At 36.1% G+C, this 20,784-nt stretch overlaps 1 protein-coding gene across 4 annotated transcripts in view; it reads left to right on the top strand.

The window, feature by feature from the left end:
* Positions 1-20,784, top strand: part of PPFIA2 (PPFI scaffold protein A2) — a 345,661-nt gene that overhangs the window by 209,522 nt on the left and 115,355 nt on the right. For all 4 annotated transcript variants that reach the window (XM_075727716.1, XM_075727714.1, XM_075727718.1 and 1 more), the window contains 2 exons: positions 6,891-6,992; positions 15,688-15,852. In XM_075727716.1, coding sequence (XP_075583831.1) covers positions 6,891-6,992; positions 15,688-15,852 — 267 coding nt within the window. The remainder of the gene's footprint in view (positions 1-6,890; positions 6,993-15,687; positions 15,853-20,784) is intronic.

Genomic DNA, 20,784 nt, shown 5'->3' with positions numbered 1-20,784 from the left:
ATGACCAATTTGCAGGCTAATTTGGGAAATAATGGAACACAGGTTTGTGTTTGGCTCTTTGGTACTGATTAGAGAGTTCTTGGGTCATTGCTTGTGGTTGTACTACTGTTTAACAATGATTCTAAAACCATGTGAATTACGTTCGTATTATTATTGCCCTAGTTTCAAGTGAAAACTCTCATGGTAGATTTGTGCCCATGCCTTCTGTGTATGGTGTCAGATTTCTTCCTGAAGTAATCCTGTGTGAGAAAATCATTGCCAAAACCTGAGCCATTGTCATAATACTCATGTCACTGGGGAGATTTGCTTTGGCTTCAAAAAGCTGTGGGAATTAATCTTTATATGGCAAGTGTGTACTGTAGCAGGAAAATTAGGCAGATTACATCACAAGTTCTGACAGTGGTACCTTCTTCCCATTATCTTTAAATTTATCTAGAAGTAATACCACAAGGAATAACATTTAAAAAGATAACATTTAAAGTTTCCTTTTGGTTGACTTTTGAAATCTAATTTTGAATACTTTTGGTACTCTTGTTCTTCTAAAAATCATGAAAGTAACATGATACAGCTGTTGAGTTTAGATGGCATTTATATAAAAGTCAGGTTACATATGCTGCAAAGCTAAACCAAAAAATGTATATCCACATATACATTTTTTCAGATTTTAATCAGATATATAAATTTATCTAGTATAATCCTTAGTTCTCTATTATTCTTTTTGGATCTTTTCTAGAAACAAGGTTTCGGGGTCTTTTTAAGGTACTGAAAGAGAATTTGGGGGATTTTCTTTTTGCTCAGAAAAAACAATTATATCTCTCTTAATTTGGGACCACAGTCATAATGGTAAATAATTCATTCACAATAGTAGGCCATCCACAGAGAGGCTGCACTGGTTTGAGATGATTTCTTCTACCCAGAAAGGGATGGCTGAATAAGTAAATATTTGCAAGACTTAGTTCAAAATCTGATGTAGATTCAACTGAGTATTTGAAGAAGGAATTCCTTCTTAATGGAAAGCTGTATAGCAGTTCTCCATCTGTCCAATTTTCTGTTCAGTGAATGTATTTGGAGTATTAATTCTTGTAGATGTTAACATGGGCTGTGAGCCTCTGAAAAGTTTTTTTCTTTCTTCCAAGGAGCATTGACTGTGTGCTTAAGTGTGGCTAAGTGTCTACATAGTCCCAAATTTCAGTCAGTGCCCACATTTCTGAAAGGGAAAAAAAAAAAAAAAAAAAGCATTGGGTCACAAGTCCACTGTGTTACTGGGTTAGTTCTCTCTCTCACTTAACAGAAATCTCATCCTCTTCATTTTTCTCTGTGAATTAATGAACTTTCACATTGTCACATTTAATCACACTTTCCACATTTTACATGTCTTGCAGACTGATAAATAATCCAAACCAGCATTCATAATTCCTTGATAGTTTGAAGCATGTTTAGTGGCTATGTAAGAGCTGCTAAGATCACACCTCAAGAAAAGCACCTTATTCCCTGTCTGTAAAAGCATGGTCTGAGTCAAACAAAGTAACACTCAGTTCAAATTAGAGACTCAGTAGTTCAACATGATGTGGCCCACCCACTTGATATTATTTATTAGATAATTTACTACTAGTGGCCAATTTTTTTGAAGGGATAAAAGAAAAAAGAGGCCACTGCATAAAAATGGGGAAAAGGGAGATTGAATCAATTTTGCTTATATTTATTTGTGGAGAAGTACAGAAAACTCACCATGCAGACAGTATCATAGTGCAAACTGATCTGATAATATTTTTAAGAGACTAATTCAGAGACTACTCTACAGTTTTAAAGTATGGCTTTTTTTATGTATGAAGAGACCAAAATTTTAGTCCTGAGGTGCAAAAGATTTCCTGTTTCTACCTGGGTCCTGTTACAATATAATATTTCAGGGTACCTATTTTCCAACCTAAAACTTGTGTGCAAATGAACTCTCATTTTGAGCAATATGTAACAATAAACATTTCAGAAGATTGGCACCAAACTCACATATTTAAATCTTGTGTTCAACATAATCTAGAATCAAGGACTTGAGGACTATTATTATGGCTCTTCTGTAGTAAGAAGATAAACAGTGAATTACATTCAGAATTTTGTAGTGTTTTGTCTTGTTAATAGGCGTCAACAAGGTTGAAATCTGTGTGCTGGTAATGGGAAAATGCTAAAATAAATCCTTGGTCATTTAAAAAGCATGGAGAATTTTCAACAATATTTCCAATGAAGGAATAATAAGAAAAGAAAGAAGGCACAATTTTTTTTTTTTTTTTACAAAATTGGATTGGATGAAAACATAATAATTGAAAGGTTAAAACTCCAAGAGAATTGTAGTAGATAGTAATTTCCTATGTTAAATGAGTTACATCTAAATTTGTAGGAAAGCAAATTGGTTGACATAGCTTGTGTTGAATGTAAAATAAAAATGATAAAGCCTTACCATTCTTTCTCCATGCAGAGATTAGTTCACTCATTCATTCCTGAAATGAACTGTGGTTCAAAGATGGAAAATCCAGAGGAGGAGACTTTTAGCTGAATCTCCCCAGTGTCTCTGAAACTTAATTTTATGGATTCTTTTTTTTTTTGGTCTTACGAATTTTCTCCTTTCTTTCAGTAGTTATTTTTTAGTGGAGATGATGAGAGGCTGTTTGTATTTTCATTTCAAGTCACTCTGTACTGGACTGTATACACAGGCTGAACAGTTGAGCGTTGTAGTTAGGTCTCATAATTTCTGGGGCATACCCCAAGCTTGGAGACTAGTTATATACATTTTCTGCATATTAGGTCATAAAAAATAAACCACGCATGCCTTTCCTGGGAGCAATAAGCAAAGAAAGCAGCATTTGTTCAGCCAGCCCCTAGAGGCAGAGATTTAATGGTAAGGGAGCTGTGGTATGCCTCCCCTGCACAGTCCTGCTGCCAGCACATCTGGCAGCGCTGTCAGCCTGTCCCGATGACCTCCCACTCTCCCGGGCACCCACCAGCCTCTGCTCTGGCTGTATCTCAGCTGCTTCACCAGGGGAAGTCCTTAACTTTTTTTTTTTTTATTTGTAACGCCTAGCAGTCCTTTCAGTGGCTACAAATTTCTGTTGAATTTGTCTTCAAGGCTTCTGCCCGCTCTTCAAAGATAAACATGGTATAAATGCAGAGCTGTCATTCTGAGCCAGCTTTTTCAGTCAGACTGAGTGTTATAGCCCAAGTATTAAGACAAAAAGAGAAACAGCAGATAAGTTAGGGTCCGAGATTATGTTTGTTCAGATGGCAAAAAAAGAAAAGCTCTTTCTTGGGTTGTTTATTATGAAATAATTTTGTTAGTGTCCTGATGTCATAGTATAGTATAAAAACAGTGCAATTGACTGAATAATTTTCATATAGTTGTAATTCACTTTAGTTCTTAATTAGCTTTACAGCCACACAACTTCTACATAAGCTTTAAGAGTGCAGTTGTGCCTGTCAAATCGTATTAGTTATGCAACAGATACTACCTTCAGGGCTCCCAAAGTATGACTGACCATGCAAGATTTCTACTGCAAATAATAATTCCAGATGACAGTATTCCCTTGATCCCTGTATATATAGGAGGGAATTGCAAGAGCAGACGTTTTTGTCATCACATGTTATTTATTACATAACTGGGTAAAACAAAAATATACTTTGCTTTACTTCTAACCTGTGGGAGAAACATGTTCCCTGGAGCATTACGTTGTCATATCTCAGGGATACCTTGGATGAAAAGCGTATATTTAAAATGAGTTTTACTTCTAGTTTTGGAAGCATGAATTGAAAAGCAAGTTGTTGTGAGGTTTTATCCTAGTTATTAATTCATCAGAGCAGATGTGACAGAAATAATAATTTGTGAGGCTCTAGGGCAAACTCAATTTTACTTTGAGACTTTCCCTGTAAAAGGCTTATGATACAAACACCAAGAAAAATAAAACCTCTTTCTGTCATCATTCGATTCAAAGGCAACAAAGCTCTTGACAACTGAGAAGTCAAAGCTCTTGACAAATGAGCAGTCTCTAGTACTTCAGCTGAAGAAAGTTGACCACTTTAGCTCCAGAGGTGCAAAGGGGTGACTGCTTGTTGTAAATCCTAGTACTGCAGCTATGTCAAGAGCACAGAGGAATTTCAGAGAGCAGCAACAACTGAATAATTAAAAGGGCTTCAAATAATTGAAGGGGCTATGTCAGTGGCTCAGGTAAAAAGGCTTAAAATACTGGACACAGGTAGCCCAGCTGAAGTGGATGCTAATAGTTATGAATGTAAGCTGAAGGTATTTCAAGGCTGAGAGGACACTGTGTTAGGTATGGGACTCTCTGGGAGCGGAATTTTCAGTAATGATTTGTTTTAAGCAAGGGAAAACTTAAGCTGATGACCAAAGAAAATTTCCCTAAGAATAAGCTCCGTGCTGCTCAGCAAACTAGTAGGAACTCCATTCCTTAATTATTTGAGATTATATTGACCAAAGCATTAGGGACCATACTACTGGTAGCAGGCTTGCCTTGGCACAGCAAAGAATGTACAATTTGATAAACTCGTATCTTTTTCTGTTTCCAAGCAAAGCAAAAAAAGCATGTTATCAGACTGCTTTGCCTTACTGTAGTTAGAAACTGGAACTGTAAGTCACCATATGATACTTGTTATCCTTTTCACCACCTGTCACCCATCCGGATGCCCAAGCATATGCCAAAATGTCTATTTTAATTCCAACTGAAACAATACAAAGAAATGAGAAAAGTAAATAACAATGGCATACTACACAGATTATACAGAAAGTTTATTCTGTGACATTCTGAAGGTATTATAGATACTAACCTGTGCATATAAACTGTATGTAAATTAGTAACAAGAGTTCCACCCTGTAGCGCTACAAAGTTTCTCTTAGAGGAATATGAAGAAAAAAATATGTGTGTATGTGTGGTTTTGTGCTTCAAAATTCTGGTTCAATCTGTCTTGAGATCACTGGCTTTCTATTAAATATGATATCTTCATTTGGTATGTTACATCAGTTATAACCTCAAGGACAGGAGTTTTTTAAGCAAAATTCTGGACAGAATAACACTGCTGGACTAGCAGTTTCTGAATCCTAGAGTAAGACCTACAGGCAGAAGTTTTAGTGATAGTTTTGAAAAGTGAGAGAGGAGTTTTAAAATTTAAATCTCATTTTCAAAGCTAAGTTAAGGGCTTTAACATCAAAGTATGCTGCATAGCTTTACACAGTTTTGACCACTAGGGTGTAAAATGAAAATACTGATTAGGAGGTATGGCACAAAACACCACTATATGGTTCATGTGATCAATAGCTGATCTCTAAAACAAAATCCACTGAGGATATCAGAACAACACTTTCCTTACTACCATGCAATTTGCATGGAGGTTTGCTGTGAATGCAGCTCCAGCTGCTGAAAAAACAAAACAAAAAAACTTAGTTACACATTGTCAGAATACCACTTGAAATCTATTTTAATACTTTTTAATATATTATTAGTAATACCATATACCATTAACTATTTAGAAACTTGATTAAAACAGAATGAGCCTAGGAATACCTACCAAACTTCTGTTGAACAGCACTTTAGTTCAGATAAAAGCTGCTTTCAGCAACTCAAGGGGAACAGCAAACCATGTCCTCTTGAGATCATTGCTAGCTTTTGTCTTAAATAAGTAGATTTAGTCTCAGCTTCATCCTACTGGCTGATAAGATAAACCACCTGGACATGTTTTTTTCTTAAACTTTTTGGGGGGAGGGGAAGAATTAGGAATGACTTCAGTTTAACTCTGGCTGCTTGTGGGTGCTCTTAAGCACTGACTATTTTGGTCAAACTAAAATTAACTTAATATTTTAAAATATGTATATATCTTTGTTAAGCAGCGATGCTGCTCATCAAGACATCTTTTTCTTATGACATATGATCACGAATGTTAAGGGCTTTTCATCCTTTGCCTAACTGTTTTCGTGAGACATGTAGCATCTTTTTGCTGTAAAGGATAAAATTAACTACTACAGTTTAGCATATGTTGTGCCTGTCAAAAATAAATGCATATGGAGTGAAACCTTTTCATTATTGAAATGAATGACAAATCTGTGACTGCCCTTTGTATAGAAAAAATTTATGTATATTGTTGAAGAGTAACAGCAATGGTAAAATCAAGACATTTTAATAGGAGTTTTGACAACTGAAAATGTGTTTTTCAGAAAACGTATTAGCTGCATGTATAAAACTTAACATTAGGAGCAACTTAAAATCCAGTTTCATTTTATGTTATTTCATAGGAAACTCACTCCAAACTAACAAACATGAATATTGCTTTGACTCATTGCAGCCTTTCACTATAATGCCCAAATAAATTTTAATAGTTAAATTCAAATATCAAGTAAAAATAATGAGAGTATTTTTTTTCACAACACACGTATTACTTATGTTAATCTGATATGAGATAGATTTTGATCAGTGAATACCTCAACCTTTTTCTCCCATGCCACATTGCAACAGCTGCCTTACAGAGAGACAAGAACACTAAGTGAATATGTTGAGTTGAATCTCATTGTGTGTGAAATATGGTGTCTCTGTTGCTATGAAGTAGGCCAATTCTGTTCTTCTTCTGGTGTGGTTCTGATACCTTGTGTATGGGGGATGTTGCCATCATCTTGAACCTCCTTTTGTTTCTAAACTTAAATCAGTGTTTTCCATAGGCACTTTTTATTGGATATGCCCAGACTTTAAATGGTTTTGGTAGATGCTGATGCTTACATATGCTGTTTTAGTTTGTGAGGATGATTTTAAAATATTATTTAAATCCTCAAACTCTAGAATGCATATGGATTTGATTATTCTAGTGCTTACAACTTGGATAGCTTCATATATAATTTTATTCCACAGGAATTTGCTGCACTGACAAAAGAATTAAATGCGTGCAGGGAACAGCTGCTTGAAAAAGAGGAGGAGATTTCAGAACTGAAAGCTGAAAGAAACAACACAAGAGTAAGTATACAGAAGACCTTTTCTGGATATCATGTTTGTGTAAAGCAGGAGGAATATACTTATATATAAATTTAGATCTTAATTTGTATAAATAAGAAGACAAAATTCTAGCCTTTTAATAAGTACATGAGACTTGTAAGGTTCCAAGTAACAGGATGTATCTACCATGCTACAGTCCCGGAGGAAATGACTGTAAGGGTTAGGAAGACATATTACAAAAATAGCAGATTTTGTAGATAACACAGTAAGTACATTCAGTTTAAATGTTTTCTATAGCAAGGGAGTCATGCAGCCTTTCAAGCCCCAAGGCCTGCATAAATAGCCTGCACATATCCTCATGTCTTATCAAGGCAAAAGGTAAGGTTACAACAGACCCAGATTTCCCTTGTGCCTTGGATTTGATCTGAATAAGGATGAGATGAAGGCTGCTACACATATCACGAGTCTGCTGTTTAGTCTAGATGCAGCCATGTGACCCTTGAAGTAAATGTCTTTTGCCATACAGCTGAGTGAGGACAAGATTTCACCCTTAAATTTACTATGTTCTACTTCAATCAGAATATGTTATTCCATCTGGGACCAAGAACATGTGATAGCACCTTCTGAAAATTCTCAAATGGTGTACAGATTGGTTTTCAGAATAAAATAATTTGCACTTGCAAGTGTCTCGGCAAAGGCAGAATTGATCAAGAAATGGAAGAGAGGAGCAGAGGAGGGATGTGGAAAGCTGTGAGAAAACAGATGGAGTGGTCCCAGATCAGACAGGAGTCAGGCTGGTAATGAACATATGAAATAGATCTCAGAGAGGTTGAACACCAAGGATGTTTTATCAAATCCATATTTCATTATTCTGTGATCTGGGTAACTCTTCCTTTTTTCCTCCTCTCACTAAACTAACAGGACTTTGGCTGCTCAGGGGTAGTTAAAATATACACTCAATTATACCTATTCAATAATCTACATATACGCATTCCTGCACAGATCTTACATCCATTGGCTTTCTTTACAGAAAAAAACCCATATAAACTAAATTTGCAATGTCATCTTCTCAGTTATCCTAAGCTCTTCATAAGTATGTGCACAAAACTGCCTAACACAATGCTTTACCCATGTCACTACAAAGCCCACTGAACACCAACTTTGGTATATTAAAACTGCAGTGTACCAATACTTACTGTGGGCCTGATACAAGCAGTGCAGACTAGTAAAAATCCCAAGACAGCCTAGTAGCCATAGACAGTCACTTGCCAAACGACTGTGAGAGAAAAGGAAGTCATCACCTCAAGTCATCACCTAAGTCACACTGAGCTCTGTCATGGGCACTTTCTTTGCAAACCAAGAAAGTTAAAGATCATCCATTCTTATGTTTCTTGTGTTATGTAAAAGAAAAATCAGTATGAGATTTTCCAGGAGAACTAATACCAATGAATGAGAGTTATAGAATGTGATAAATCTTGCGAGAAGTCCTTGCAGTTCAAATTAGCAAACTCTATCAGTGTGTTTTCAGAATGAGGATGAAGCTAGGTATTGGAGATGAAGAGATTTAGGCTATGAAAAAATATAAGAAATGCAGGAAATGTTACAGTAAACAAGAGGGGAAGATGCAGTCCAAGTATTAATGGGGAGAGAGAAAAAATTCAGAGACATGCCTTACTCTGACCTTTAGCATTTTCATTAATAAATTATCACTCCATTGTGTCATATATATGTTCTTGCCAGGTTCTAAGCTGCCATATACTACATTAGTTGCCAGAGTTTGCTGCAATAGTCATGCTGTCTTCTATAGGCTCCTGTACACTTCTTTTATAGTGGAAGACCAGCATTTTAGATACAAAACTGTTGTCTTCAGAATACAGTCTTGATGGCATGCTAGTAGTGAGATTTCTAGCAACATTCATTGAGAAGGCAATGCCTATAAAGAGGCGCTTTTGCAAACTGAGATTTATGCTGTTATTAATGTGAAACTAATATTTTGCAAGAAAAAGTTGCTTCAAAATTTTTTGGTTATTTAAGCAAAGATTCTAATAAAGTAATAATATCTGGAGGACCACTGGTACTTTTGCAATGAGGAAATTTAATGTCTTTTCTAATATATTAAATTAGTCCAACTAATGCTTCTTTCTTCCATCCCACGAGCGTTCACACTTAACACAGCTCTAGCTTGACTATGATAGCAAGGCTTACCTGCCCTCCCAGGACACTCTCATGCATAACCACACGTAGTGGAACTACTTAGTACAGCCAGTTTTGTCCCAGGTAGCACTTACTACTTTTAAATAAAAAGGCTCAGTTCCATAGTCTCAGATTGCTGTTTCTAAATTTTTTAACCCAACCTTTTGTCTCCCTGGGGTAACAGCATAAAGATACTCTTTGAAGTACCTACTGCTTGAAGCTGAAGATCAGCAAGAAGAAATAAAAGAGGCAACTCTGTCAGGTTCTGAGTACACACTCCCATCCATCTCTTGCCTTCTAGCTCCCTTTTGCATTTTCAGTTATGTCTAACTGGCAGTTTTTTCTTTATTCTAGACCCAAACCTGTGCGTTTCTTTATTTCTTGGCAACAGTCTCGTAAAGTTTTTGCCAGTTTCCACAAAAAAGACCCCAAACAACACACCTCCTGATTTGCCACTCTGCAGTGGCAGACCCTGACAGTAACGTGTTCAAGAGAGAGCATGCTGGAAATACATTCTTCACAACCCACAAACTCCAGGTCTCAGCCAAAATACCATGGTTTAAGCCTTACCCCAATAATCAAGTTCCTACTCAATCCTTCTGGCAGTATTCTTAAGCAGAGCTCCCTACTGGCCTTTTGCTCTTGAATATGTATTTTTACTGCCTATGATAATTAACTTTTTCTGACATATTACAGTACAAATATTTTCATGTCAAGAACTTAGCTGGCAACTTAATCTGTCAGTACGCGAGGCAAAATAGAAAATACAAGGAGCATATGTATATGTATTGATTGGTGTGGCATTGCTGACAGGAAGACAAACAGGTTCTCTCTGGAAAATCATTGCATGGAACTTTGAAAACATACAAAAATATCTTAATAGAAACTGTTACAGTTATTTATCTGGATATTCTCTAGTTAGAATGATCACCTACAGCATGCGGAAGGAGCATCTTTTCTGAAGCTGGAACACAGGTCAATGTGATCTAGCACATTATTTAATGGAAATTATAAAATAACACTAATTTGGCTGTGCTAAGATTAAATTAAAATTGAAATTTATTTTGGTCTCATTGTGCATTCTTTAAAAGTTGAAAAATTTTGTAGGTTTAACTTAGTAAATCAGAATGTGATTATGAGGAAATATGGGGTTTGGTGTGACAGCTGAAACAAAAAATCTTTTGCAATATTGATATGGATTAATCTGATTGTGTCTTTTTCAGTACAACAAAAAACCAGACACATACATATGCTTTTTGTATATAGCATAAAATGTTACTTAAATTGGTCTGAAATATTTTAGTTCAAGCAGTTTTAACAACAAGAAAAATTAAACCTATGTTCATGAATGAAATAGCAGTAACAGAGAGTGTCATCGTCTTTCTTTTACGTAATAACTCAGGAGCTGAAGCATTTATTAAAGTGAACAAGGCTGACGTAGATTCAATTTTATTCATATTTTATTGTCTCAATTCCTTAGTGAATTGTTTATGAAACACCTTCATTGTTTCATTAGGCACTGCAGCGTCATGATACCCATAGGTTAGAACTTAACCCTATATTTTATGATTACATTTTCCTTTTATTGTCTTGGAAAACTAAGAATATCTTTTAAAGTATGGATTTAATCCTTTATTTAGCTCATTTTCTAGAGGTTCTTTTACTTATGTCAGTTTGATAGGTTCTGAAACTAAATCAAGCACTTTATTTTCTTTTTTAAACATTGTAACATGAGTTCTTATAGTCTGAAAGCATCATACAGATGAAAATAAGTATATCTGTTTCCTAAAGTTCTGTAACAGCAAAAGCATTACTTCACTAATGTAAATGACAATAATTTTCATTTTTTGCCTCAATATTATGATTTGTCTTCTAGATTCCCGTGTTTCTTCTTTCAAAATAAGATCTTGTCACGGAAAAGAGGGTGTCAATAGATAGTAATATGTAATATATAGTAATTCAAGACCTGTATTTTCAGAGACTGTATAATCTAATATTTATTATGTTTGTATTCATTATTCTTATAAAAACCCTCTTCTTAATTTCTATTACTTTGTGTCATTATCCCGATTACTACATTTTCTTTCGTACTTTTGCTTTGCATATATGTGTTTCCATTAAGGTTTTAGGTTGCCAGTATTTTCTTTTCTGTCTTGGACGTACAGAAAGACAGACATATGCTGTAATTAGGCTGTAACTTTGTTTTTTCAAAGAAAGATTTTCACCAGTAATTTACCAGTATAGCTGTTTGAGGTCACCCCAGCTGACCACGGGTCCAAATTGGTTTCTACCACTGTGAAACAATGCTGAAGAAAATGCCTGATTTTGTGACTGGTTTTAGAGATAATCTTCAACCCCATGTCTGCTTATTTTACTTGTCTTCTTTGCTTGCGCCAGAGATGGAGATTCACTGAACAATGTGCATTCTAAATGTAGACTGAAAGGGAATTAAATTTTCCCTTTACTGGTGAGAAATTTTAAGCTGGACCTTGAAAGAGAATTGTCGTCTTAGTGGGTTGCCCCATTCCTCTAAGGAATCCTTTAAGCTGTCTGTCTCATTTTAGTAAATCCCTTATCTTGTATATTTTTTCCCTGTATTCCATTATTTATGCCTCTCCTTTTCTTTCCATCACCCTCTCCTGATTCTTTAATGTCTCCATTTATTAGGATGCTGTGATTTTTTTTTAATTACAAACAGTTTTGTTGAAAATAAAGAAAGTTAAGATAAAACATTTTATATTGATTAAAATCCAGGTCCTGTAGTAATACAAACTCTACTGAGTCACACTAATTTCAACTTACTGAGTCATCATTCATAAAAAAGACTTTAACTTTTTTCATCTTCCATATGTAAATCAGTGTCCATGTAGTAATGATGGTATAATATAATATAGGTAGGTGATAGCCTACACTGATGTAGTTTATATCATTAAATTTAACCATGCATTTCCATTTCACAGAAATCAACCACATCCATAAGTGCTTTGGAAGTGATTTGGGAAATACAGGAAGCTGGGTATATTCTAACAATTTTCTTTATTCTTGTTGATTTATTTCTAATTAGCATTTTGAAGATGTTTCATTCACTCGCAAAATATTCACTAGAGCATTTTTCAGTCTTTAAATAGAATCGTTTAGGTTGGAAAAGACCTTTAAGATCATCCAGTCCAACCATTAACCTAACACTGCCAAGTCCACCACTAAACCAATTAAGGGTAGACCAGACTAAACCATGTCCCGAAGTGCCACATCTACCCGTTTTTTGAACACTTCCAGGGATGGTGGCTCCACCACCTCTCTGGGCAGCCTGTTCCAATGCTTGACCACCCTTTCCGTAAAGAAATTTTTCCTAATTTCCAACCTAAACCTCCCCTGGCGCAGCTTAAGCCCATTTCCTCTCATCCTATCGCTAGCTACTTGGGAGAAGAGACCAACACCCACCTCACTACAACCTCCTTTCAGGTAGATGTAGAGAGCGATAAGGTCTCCCCTCAGCTTCCTCTTCTCTAAGCTAAACAATCCCAGTTCCCTCAGCTGCTCCTCATAAGGCCTGTGCTCCAGACCCTTCACCAGCCTTGTTGCCCTTTTCTGAACACGCTCCAGCACCTCAATGTCTTTCTTGTATTGAGGGGCCCAAAATGATTCTTTTTGAACATTCTTTATGCTCATGAAGAGTCCAGAGCTCCAGAAACCTTCATCCCGTTTAGCTAAGATACAATTATCAGCATGGCATCTTGAGCATCCAAAAATTTTCCCAGCATAAGAGTAAAATTCACTTGTCAGATTATTTCATAATTCGTTGTCAAGCTTATGCTTTCCAGTAGGAAAAGCATAGCAATGATGCGTGGGTGATACCGTCCCACCTGCTGCTCTTGATCTTCGTCTTCTCTTCTCTGCAAGCTGCCTGTCCCTATGAGTGCTCGACAACTGTAGCAGCTTGACACAGTGTGAGGGAGCAGAAAATGCTCAGCAGCACATGATCTTCATTAATGCCAGAGTTTAATTGCAACATGCTAAAATACCTGAAGCTGTTTCTAACAATTCTTTCGTAGTTTAAATGAACTACCAATATTGTTACAATGTTATTTCAACATGAAATCTTGTAGTGTTCTCGCAAATATTTGGAATAGTAATTCTTGAATTATGTAAGGGGGAAAGTCCTGAACATGCCCCCATGCCTGCAAGATATTGTGATTTCCTTCAGTCATTAAATTTAACAATGTTCTTCTCTCCTAAACCAGATTTTCTCATTTTTCCTTCCAACTAAGACCTGCATACAGGCTCTCAGAGTTCTTCTTTCCTACCATCACAGTGTTTGCCTGGGAGATCAGTTGTTTCGGGTAGCAGGGCCTCAGTATGCCTATCAATTTGCTCAGCATTAGGCCAAAAAGTAGTTAGCAAGGTTTTGTTATTCTGGACTGTTTTAGTGGGTGTCAGTTTGAGCTTCAGACAACTACAAATTTATGGAAGGAATAGACATGCTAAAAAGCCCTACCATGGCTCAAAATTTTCCTTTTTTTTCCCAATTTCTCCAGAAATTCGTAGCATTTTTACTGGATTTTGACTGTTCCAGAGATGGCTATGATGCATTGAAAAGTTTCTGCATAAGGGAAGGCAGACAAGACAGACAACAGAGGAGGATGAGCTAGGCTCTAACAAGATCAGCCAGCAAGTGGGAATGACTGTGGAGAAATGTATGTGCACAGCATAGAGTCAGAGTCTGGCTACCCTAGGGCTACGGAGTGGGGTAGAGTCTGGCTGCAGAGAAGGAAATGTTACAGCCACACAGTCTCTTTGGAGAGGTGGGGCAGAGAGTAGGATGTAGCATTAGAAATCAACTATTGACTTCCTTTCCTCCAGCTATCTCCTAGATAAACTAGGTGGCCTAGAAAAAGCATGAAGATATATGAATTTAGACCAAAATTCAGAAATTTAGCTCTATCAATGATAGCAATTAACTGTGTATTTAAGTACTGCTATGAACAGAAATACTCTGTATTTGGAAGCTATTCTGATGTCATCTGAGTTACAACCTTACCACAGCCCCTACTGACTTCCTGATGCCTCTATGATGAAGAGGTCTCTTCAGATTTGCCTGTTACTATGGATTGCCTCAAATAATTAAAAATCCACCTATATCTGCTGTCAGCCCTACAGGGATCCGATGACAAAGCTCATGAATTTCTTGCTCATTTGCTCTTGATAAATACAGGCCATCACTTCAGTTCAGAAATGGTAGAAATACCCCCCTTTCTTGAACTGCTTGGAGTCGTTACAGTTCTTAATGTATTAACATTGTTTGCATATGTGTTCGCTACTTTTTATGAATACTACAGTTATTGTAACATAATAACCAGGTGCAAATCCAGACACAAGAATCATGTTTGAAGCAAGGATAACATCAAACCCTAATCACTCCTGACTTAATAGCAATATATTATAACTATAATGTGATTAGACTCTGGTTTTGTCTTCTATGTCTATTAATTCATGTAACAAGAAAGGTCACTGTGACTGAGAATAACTATAGATTGTGGATAAATATATATCTTTACCAATAGTAGCTATATTAAGTACCACATCAAAGGAGAAATAATAAACAATTATCCATGTAACTTTCAAATTTGCAATTCAATGACTTAGATATAATTGTATGTTGCAATTACAATACATTTAACATGCATTGTGATTCATGAATTCAGCTACCTTGCTTTAACCTCACAGGTAACCAATTCTCTTTTATGTTCAGACAGTAAGAACAGCAATGGCAGCCCTATGAAAGTATAGACAAATGGGGAATTTTCTATACAACATCAACATATCATTTTAATTTTTCATTTAACCTCAGAGTAATAATGAAAAAGAATTATCATATGTTTTTACAATAGGTTATTTACAGGTTATTTTATATATATTTACAATAGCATGAAATTTCTCTTTACAGACCTTTTTGTCTTCAATCATGTTTGTAATAAAACAGAGACAATGAACATTTTAGAGCATATGCTAGTGACAAACACCGTTAGCTGTGGCATTTAGAATGAATAGTCTTAAAAATTTAACAAAATATACTGTTTACTTTTACATATTTTGTTAAGCAACTTGCACTATAAATTAAAAATATATTAAAGTTCGGGTGAATTAATTATAAACTTATTTAGTATTTTTGCATGATGCTTTAGACTGGCTTTGGTTGTTATTTGGTTGTTAATGATCATCATTTACTATCACAAATAATATTGTAAATATGTACTTACTTTGGTTAAATAGTTACCCTGTGCTGAATGATTTGTTGTTCTTGCTTTTCATAGCAGAGTTTTAAGTGAAATCATGAGTAGATTTCCTACTTTTCTATTTATTCCATCTGATTTAGAATCATGAAATGTTATCAGTAATTCCAGCAGTCTCTTCTACAATGACGTGGCCAAGAAAATTGCAATTTGATACCATGCACTTTGTAGTTAGAATTTCCATGGCATTTAGGTGTACAAAAATTAATAACCTTTTATATCAAATCCAACAGCTGTTACTGGAGCATTTGGAGTGCCTTGTCTCAAGACACGAAAGGTCACTGAGGATGACAGTGGTGAAACGGCAAGCACAGTCTCCCTCAGGAGTTTCCAGTGAAGTTGAGGTCCTCAAAGCTCTGAAATCTCTGTTTGAGCACCACAAGGCTTTGGATGAAAAGGTACAGTATGGAAAGAAAGCTTACTAAATACACTCTTTAACTTACGTAACTGTGCCTTATGATGCAGCAGAGCAACGGTATTGTTTATTTACTTCTTGGAATATGTCCGGTACTTACAGCATTTACATGTGTCCAGAGAAATCTATAAGAATGTATGACCAATAGCTGTAATGCACTTCAGGTCACTTTAGCTATCTGTTGTAGACAATAGTACTGACTTTTCAAAATAAGCAAATCTCACCCCTACCAGACATGTTTCTCCTATTTAGCACTAAATAAAGATGACACCATGGAATTTATTGTCAGTACAATAAGATTTCAAGTTATTGCTGAGAAAATGTAGGTATCTCAAATTTTAAAAGCACACAGAGTAAAAAGGCAGAATAAGGTGTTTCTAACTACATAAAGGAACTTGCCTCTCAAAAATTTTTAGAAGGAAAACCTCCTGAGTTTCAGAGATGTTTTTAGCATTTACTACATAAGCACAGTGTTCTCTCTACAACTAGGGTAACCTAAAATAAGTAGCAGACCCTTCATTATCAGAACTAATGAAGGGCTTGCAGAATCAATATAAAAAACCACTGATAATAACCGCATCTAGTCATGCTAGTTAAGAGAGTCTTTCCACTGGATTCCTCATCTGTCCTGTGCTGGAAAAACTCTTTTGTGTGAATGACACTTTGTACAACTATGAGGTATCACCTTGAGCATTGCTTACATGAATTCAGAAATCCAGTTCATGTCTAGAAACGATATGCTCAGAAGGTGATGTATCTGAATTAGTAAGTCCCTCAAAACTACACATACCAGGAGCACATGAGAACCATTGCTCATGAGCAAAGAGCTTAGTTCCTTGTGGGGTCTGTCTTGGCTGACTTGCTTGCGTGCATTGCTGCGGCTGAGTTGCTTCTCTGTTTAAGACGGCTGGGTAAGCACGGGAGACACTGTGCAGCACAGCATCTGAAACCATTGACTGCACAGTTGAGTTGTGTTGTGTAGAACCAGTTCAATGGCCTCACAGTAATAAATTTAACTTTTTTTCATTCAGAAATATACTCAGAAAGTTTACTATATTTAAGGAATTATAATTAAAAGAAACAGCTTTATGAAAAGGGTAGCTGTAGTCATATAGTAATATTTATTTTTCATTGGTAATAAAGGTCTGAAACACTGTGGGTTGAGTCATACTGGGTTAACTATCAGGTTCAAAGTTAAATGAATTTAAGGAACTTATGCCAAATCAAAACTTTTTTCGTGTTTAGGTATGTCTCTTTAGTTGTATGTTCTATTCAGTTACATATCATGAAAGCCCATTTAAAGAAAATCTAGAAAAGGGAATATAACAACTTCTAGCTGCTGTAGCCAATTAATTGTAATAAGCTTTTAGATGTCATTAAGACTTACAAAATCCTGTATTATTAAAAATATCTTTTGAGGATTGATAGAGTTTAAGGTCTGAGATTTGATCTTTTATCCAACACTTTAAACATTGATAAAACTATAGAGAGTGGGGAGCTCTCCTGTTTTTATACTTTTTGACACTGTGTTGCATAAATATGAGAAATAATAAGAACTAAAGTTTAAATAGGTTCTGATTATTCAGCAGTTATGTACTACTTACACATTTTCTTTTGTGAATGTTTTACTGTTCAGGTACTATGCAGTTTATTTGACATCTCATTTTGAAAATTGTTGTACAGAATTAGATTGAAGCTAAATATAATATTTTGACCTGTATTCTTGAAAATTCTATTTTTTTTTAATGGAACAGGTTAAAATCAGTATTCAGTTTATTTAAAAATTTTGGAGTGACACAGGTACACATCTTATGTATACAATGGGTCTCTGTCCCAGTGGTAATGATAATTATTGGTGAAGAACAACTAGCCATCTGCAATCATATTAACAGGCGATTTATTACATTATAAAACAAGTTTTAAAATTGATTGGCCAAAATTCCTTTTTCCTAATGTGCTATTCATCTATGTATTGAACCTTTTTTATTTTGATATAATAAATCATATTTTTATTATAAAACATACCAAGATCAATCAAGGAAAAAGTTTAGTAAATGATTTTAAAATAATTTGTTATAAACCTAACACACATTATTTTCAGGTACAAATCCTGTATGATATTATGTGTTTATGTTATAGTATCCCTCTTTAGAAGGATAGGATCCAAAGGCATTTTGTATATCATCCAGATAGCTGATAATATAATACTATCACTTATACCACACATTGTCAGCATTATTGGGATTTTTATCCAAAAATAATTGAAGTAAAAAAGACTACATACACCCAAATGTGCTAAAAAAAATTTATGATGTGATTCATCTATTCTACACTTTGACAGAAAAATCTTATGCTAGATTTGTTTCAGACCCTTCAGAAATAAGCTATTAATCCACCTATGAAAATTCATTGAAGTTATTCAGAAATTAATAGAATAATGTAGGTTGGACTTCCTAGAGGACATCTGGCCCAATCCTCTGCTCAAAGCAGGGCCAACTGTTTCAGGTTGCTTAGGGTCCTGTCTAATCAATTTCTGAATATCTCCAGGGAGAAAACCTGTTCCGCTGTTTCACTACCCTCATTGTAATTCTTTTTTCCATAATGCACCAGGGGAGGTTTAGGTTGGAAATTAGGAAAAATTTCTTTACGGAAAGGGTGGTCAAGCATTGGAACAGGCTGCCCAGAGAGGTGGTGGAGCCACCATCCCTGGAAGTGTTCAAAAAATGGGTAGATGTGGCACTTCGGGACATGGTTTGTCTAGTCTACCCTTGATTGTTTTAGTGTAGACTTGGTAGTGTAGGTTAATGGTTGGACTGGATGATCTTAAAGGTCTTTTCCAACCTAAACAATTCTATGATTCTATGATTCTATGAATACCTAGCTGGAGTTTCTGTTGTTGAGTCTTGCACCTGTTCCCCCTTGTCCTGTCACTCTGCATCTCCAAGAAGCAGCTGGCTTTGTTTTCTCCACATCTTCTAGTTAGCTAGTTATAGACAACAATAAGGTCTCCCATGGACCTTTCCTTCTTAAGTTTGACCACACCCAGCTCTGTCAGCCTCTTCTCATATGCCATGTGCTCCAGCCCATGACCAGCTTGGTGGGCCTTTACTGAAGTCCGTCAATGTCTTTCTTGTACCAGGGAGCCCAAAAACAGATGCAGTCTCAAAAGTCCAGAGGTGAACAATCATTTCCCTCAACCTGCTGACTGAACTGTGTATCGGTCTTATTCACCCCTAGGTCTTTTCTGCAAAACAGCTTTCTTTTCCCCAAGCCTGTCCTGTTGCCTGGGGTCGTTCCATTCGTAGTAATAGGATAACACTTGGACTTTGTGTCGCTGACCACAAACCTCTGAGCCTTGCAGTCCAGCCAATATTCTATGCACTGTATAATCCACATATCCAATTCATACATTACCCTTTTCTCTAGGGGTAAACGGAAGATCTTGCAGAAAGCCTTGGTAAAGACAAAGTAAAAAACATTCACTCTTCTCCCCTCATCCATGGAGCCAGTCATCTCATCACACAAGGCAATAAAGTTGGCCTGATGTCATTTGCCTTTGACAAAGTCATAGCGGCTCTTCTCAATCACCATCTCATCCTTTATTTGCCTGGAAATGGCTTCCGGGAAGATTTGCTCCATAACCTTCCCAATGCTGGCCAGCTTATACTTTCCTGGATCTTCCCAGGATAATTCCTGCTTTTCGTGATAGTGGACACAACATTTGTGGGTTTTTCTCATCAGGAATCTCACCTGACTGCCATTACCTTTCAAAGATGAAAAAGGCCTCACTATGACGAGTTAATCAAGTCTCTCAGCACCCTTGGATGCAGCCAATCTACTCCCTTTGACTTATGTATGTCTTGTTCTCCTGTGTTGTGGGTTATACTTCACTTCCACACACTCTTAGGGAGGCCTGCGGGCAGAACTTTGCAGTAAATATTGAGGCAAAAAAACATGATATATGATATACTGATGTCACAGGAAATAAACACTGCCCTATCAGAAAATGCACCCAAAACCAAACTAGGTTAAGGATAAAGAGTAATGAAAACTGTCAAAAGTGCACTGAAAATATATCATGACCCTTTGCAAATGAATAATGGAAACTTTAATTTCTTTCTTCAGAAAAAATGTTGACATTGAAACAAATAACTTAGCTGTTATACCCTTGAAAAAGCATAGCAAGGTATTTTCATAAAAATGTTTGCCTTTTAAACTTACAAAAATCCCAAGAAAGTCTTTACGTTCTTCCTAAATGCAGATTTTCTTTCATGTTTTCACTTCCTACACTAAAACATGTTGAGGTGTTTTAACAAGTGCTGCCACAAACCTTGAGTGGTGATGCAAGGATTGCTATGTACACAGTACAAGAACTACAAAAATGTCCTCATTACTACAAAATGCAATGAAAAATACCAAACAGACTGGAAGATGGAAAATAAAGCATATCAATTCAAGGTTCATATTTCCAGGGAGGCCTGCTTAAGTATAAGGAGAACCAGGAATGATACCTTGTTTCAAAAAGCCTATTGCCTCTCTATATATTACATGAAGTCTTGGCTTTGCCTTTATCTTTTGTCCAAAAGATAGACCACCATAGAGAGATGATGGCCGTGATTGCATTATTCAGAGAAATCACGACTGTCATTGACAGATACTTCAGTGTCTGACAGCTCCTTCAGCATCCTTTCACCCCCTGTACAACAAAAGCTTGTCATAAGCTTCCCATGCTAGAGAGCCAGTCCTGTTTGACTAAACCCAATAGGTACATCTTAGTGAGTAGAAGGTAGTAAGAGTATGCTGTTATTCTTACTCCATTATTGATATGAGATCCTAGCAGTGCTAAACAACAGTCTTCATAGTCTGTTCTTGCATAGTCGTAGTGTATTTTGTGAGAATTTTCACTTTAGGGCAT

This window comes from Pelecanus crispus, chromosome 1 (assembly GCF_030463565.1).
Source record: "Pelecanus crispus isolate bPelCri1 chromosome 1, bPelCri1.pri, whole genome shotgun sequence".
In the NCBI taxonomy this organism is placed as follows: Eukaryota; Metazoa; Chordata; class Aves; order Pelecaniformes; family Pelecanidae; genus Pelecanus; species Pelecanus crispus.
Note: the sequence above shows the minus strand (reverse complement) of the source record. Positions and strands in the feature narration are given on the sequence as shown.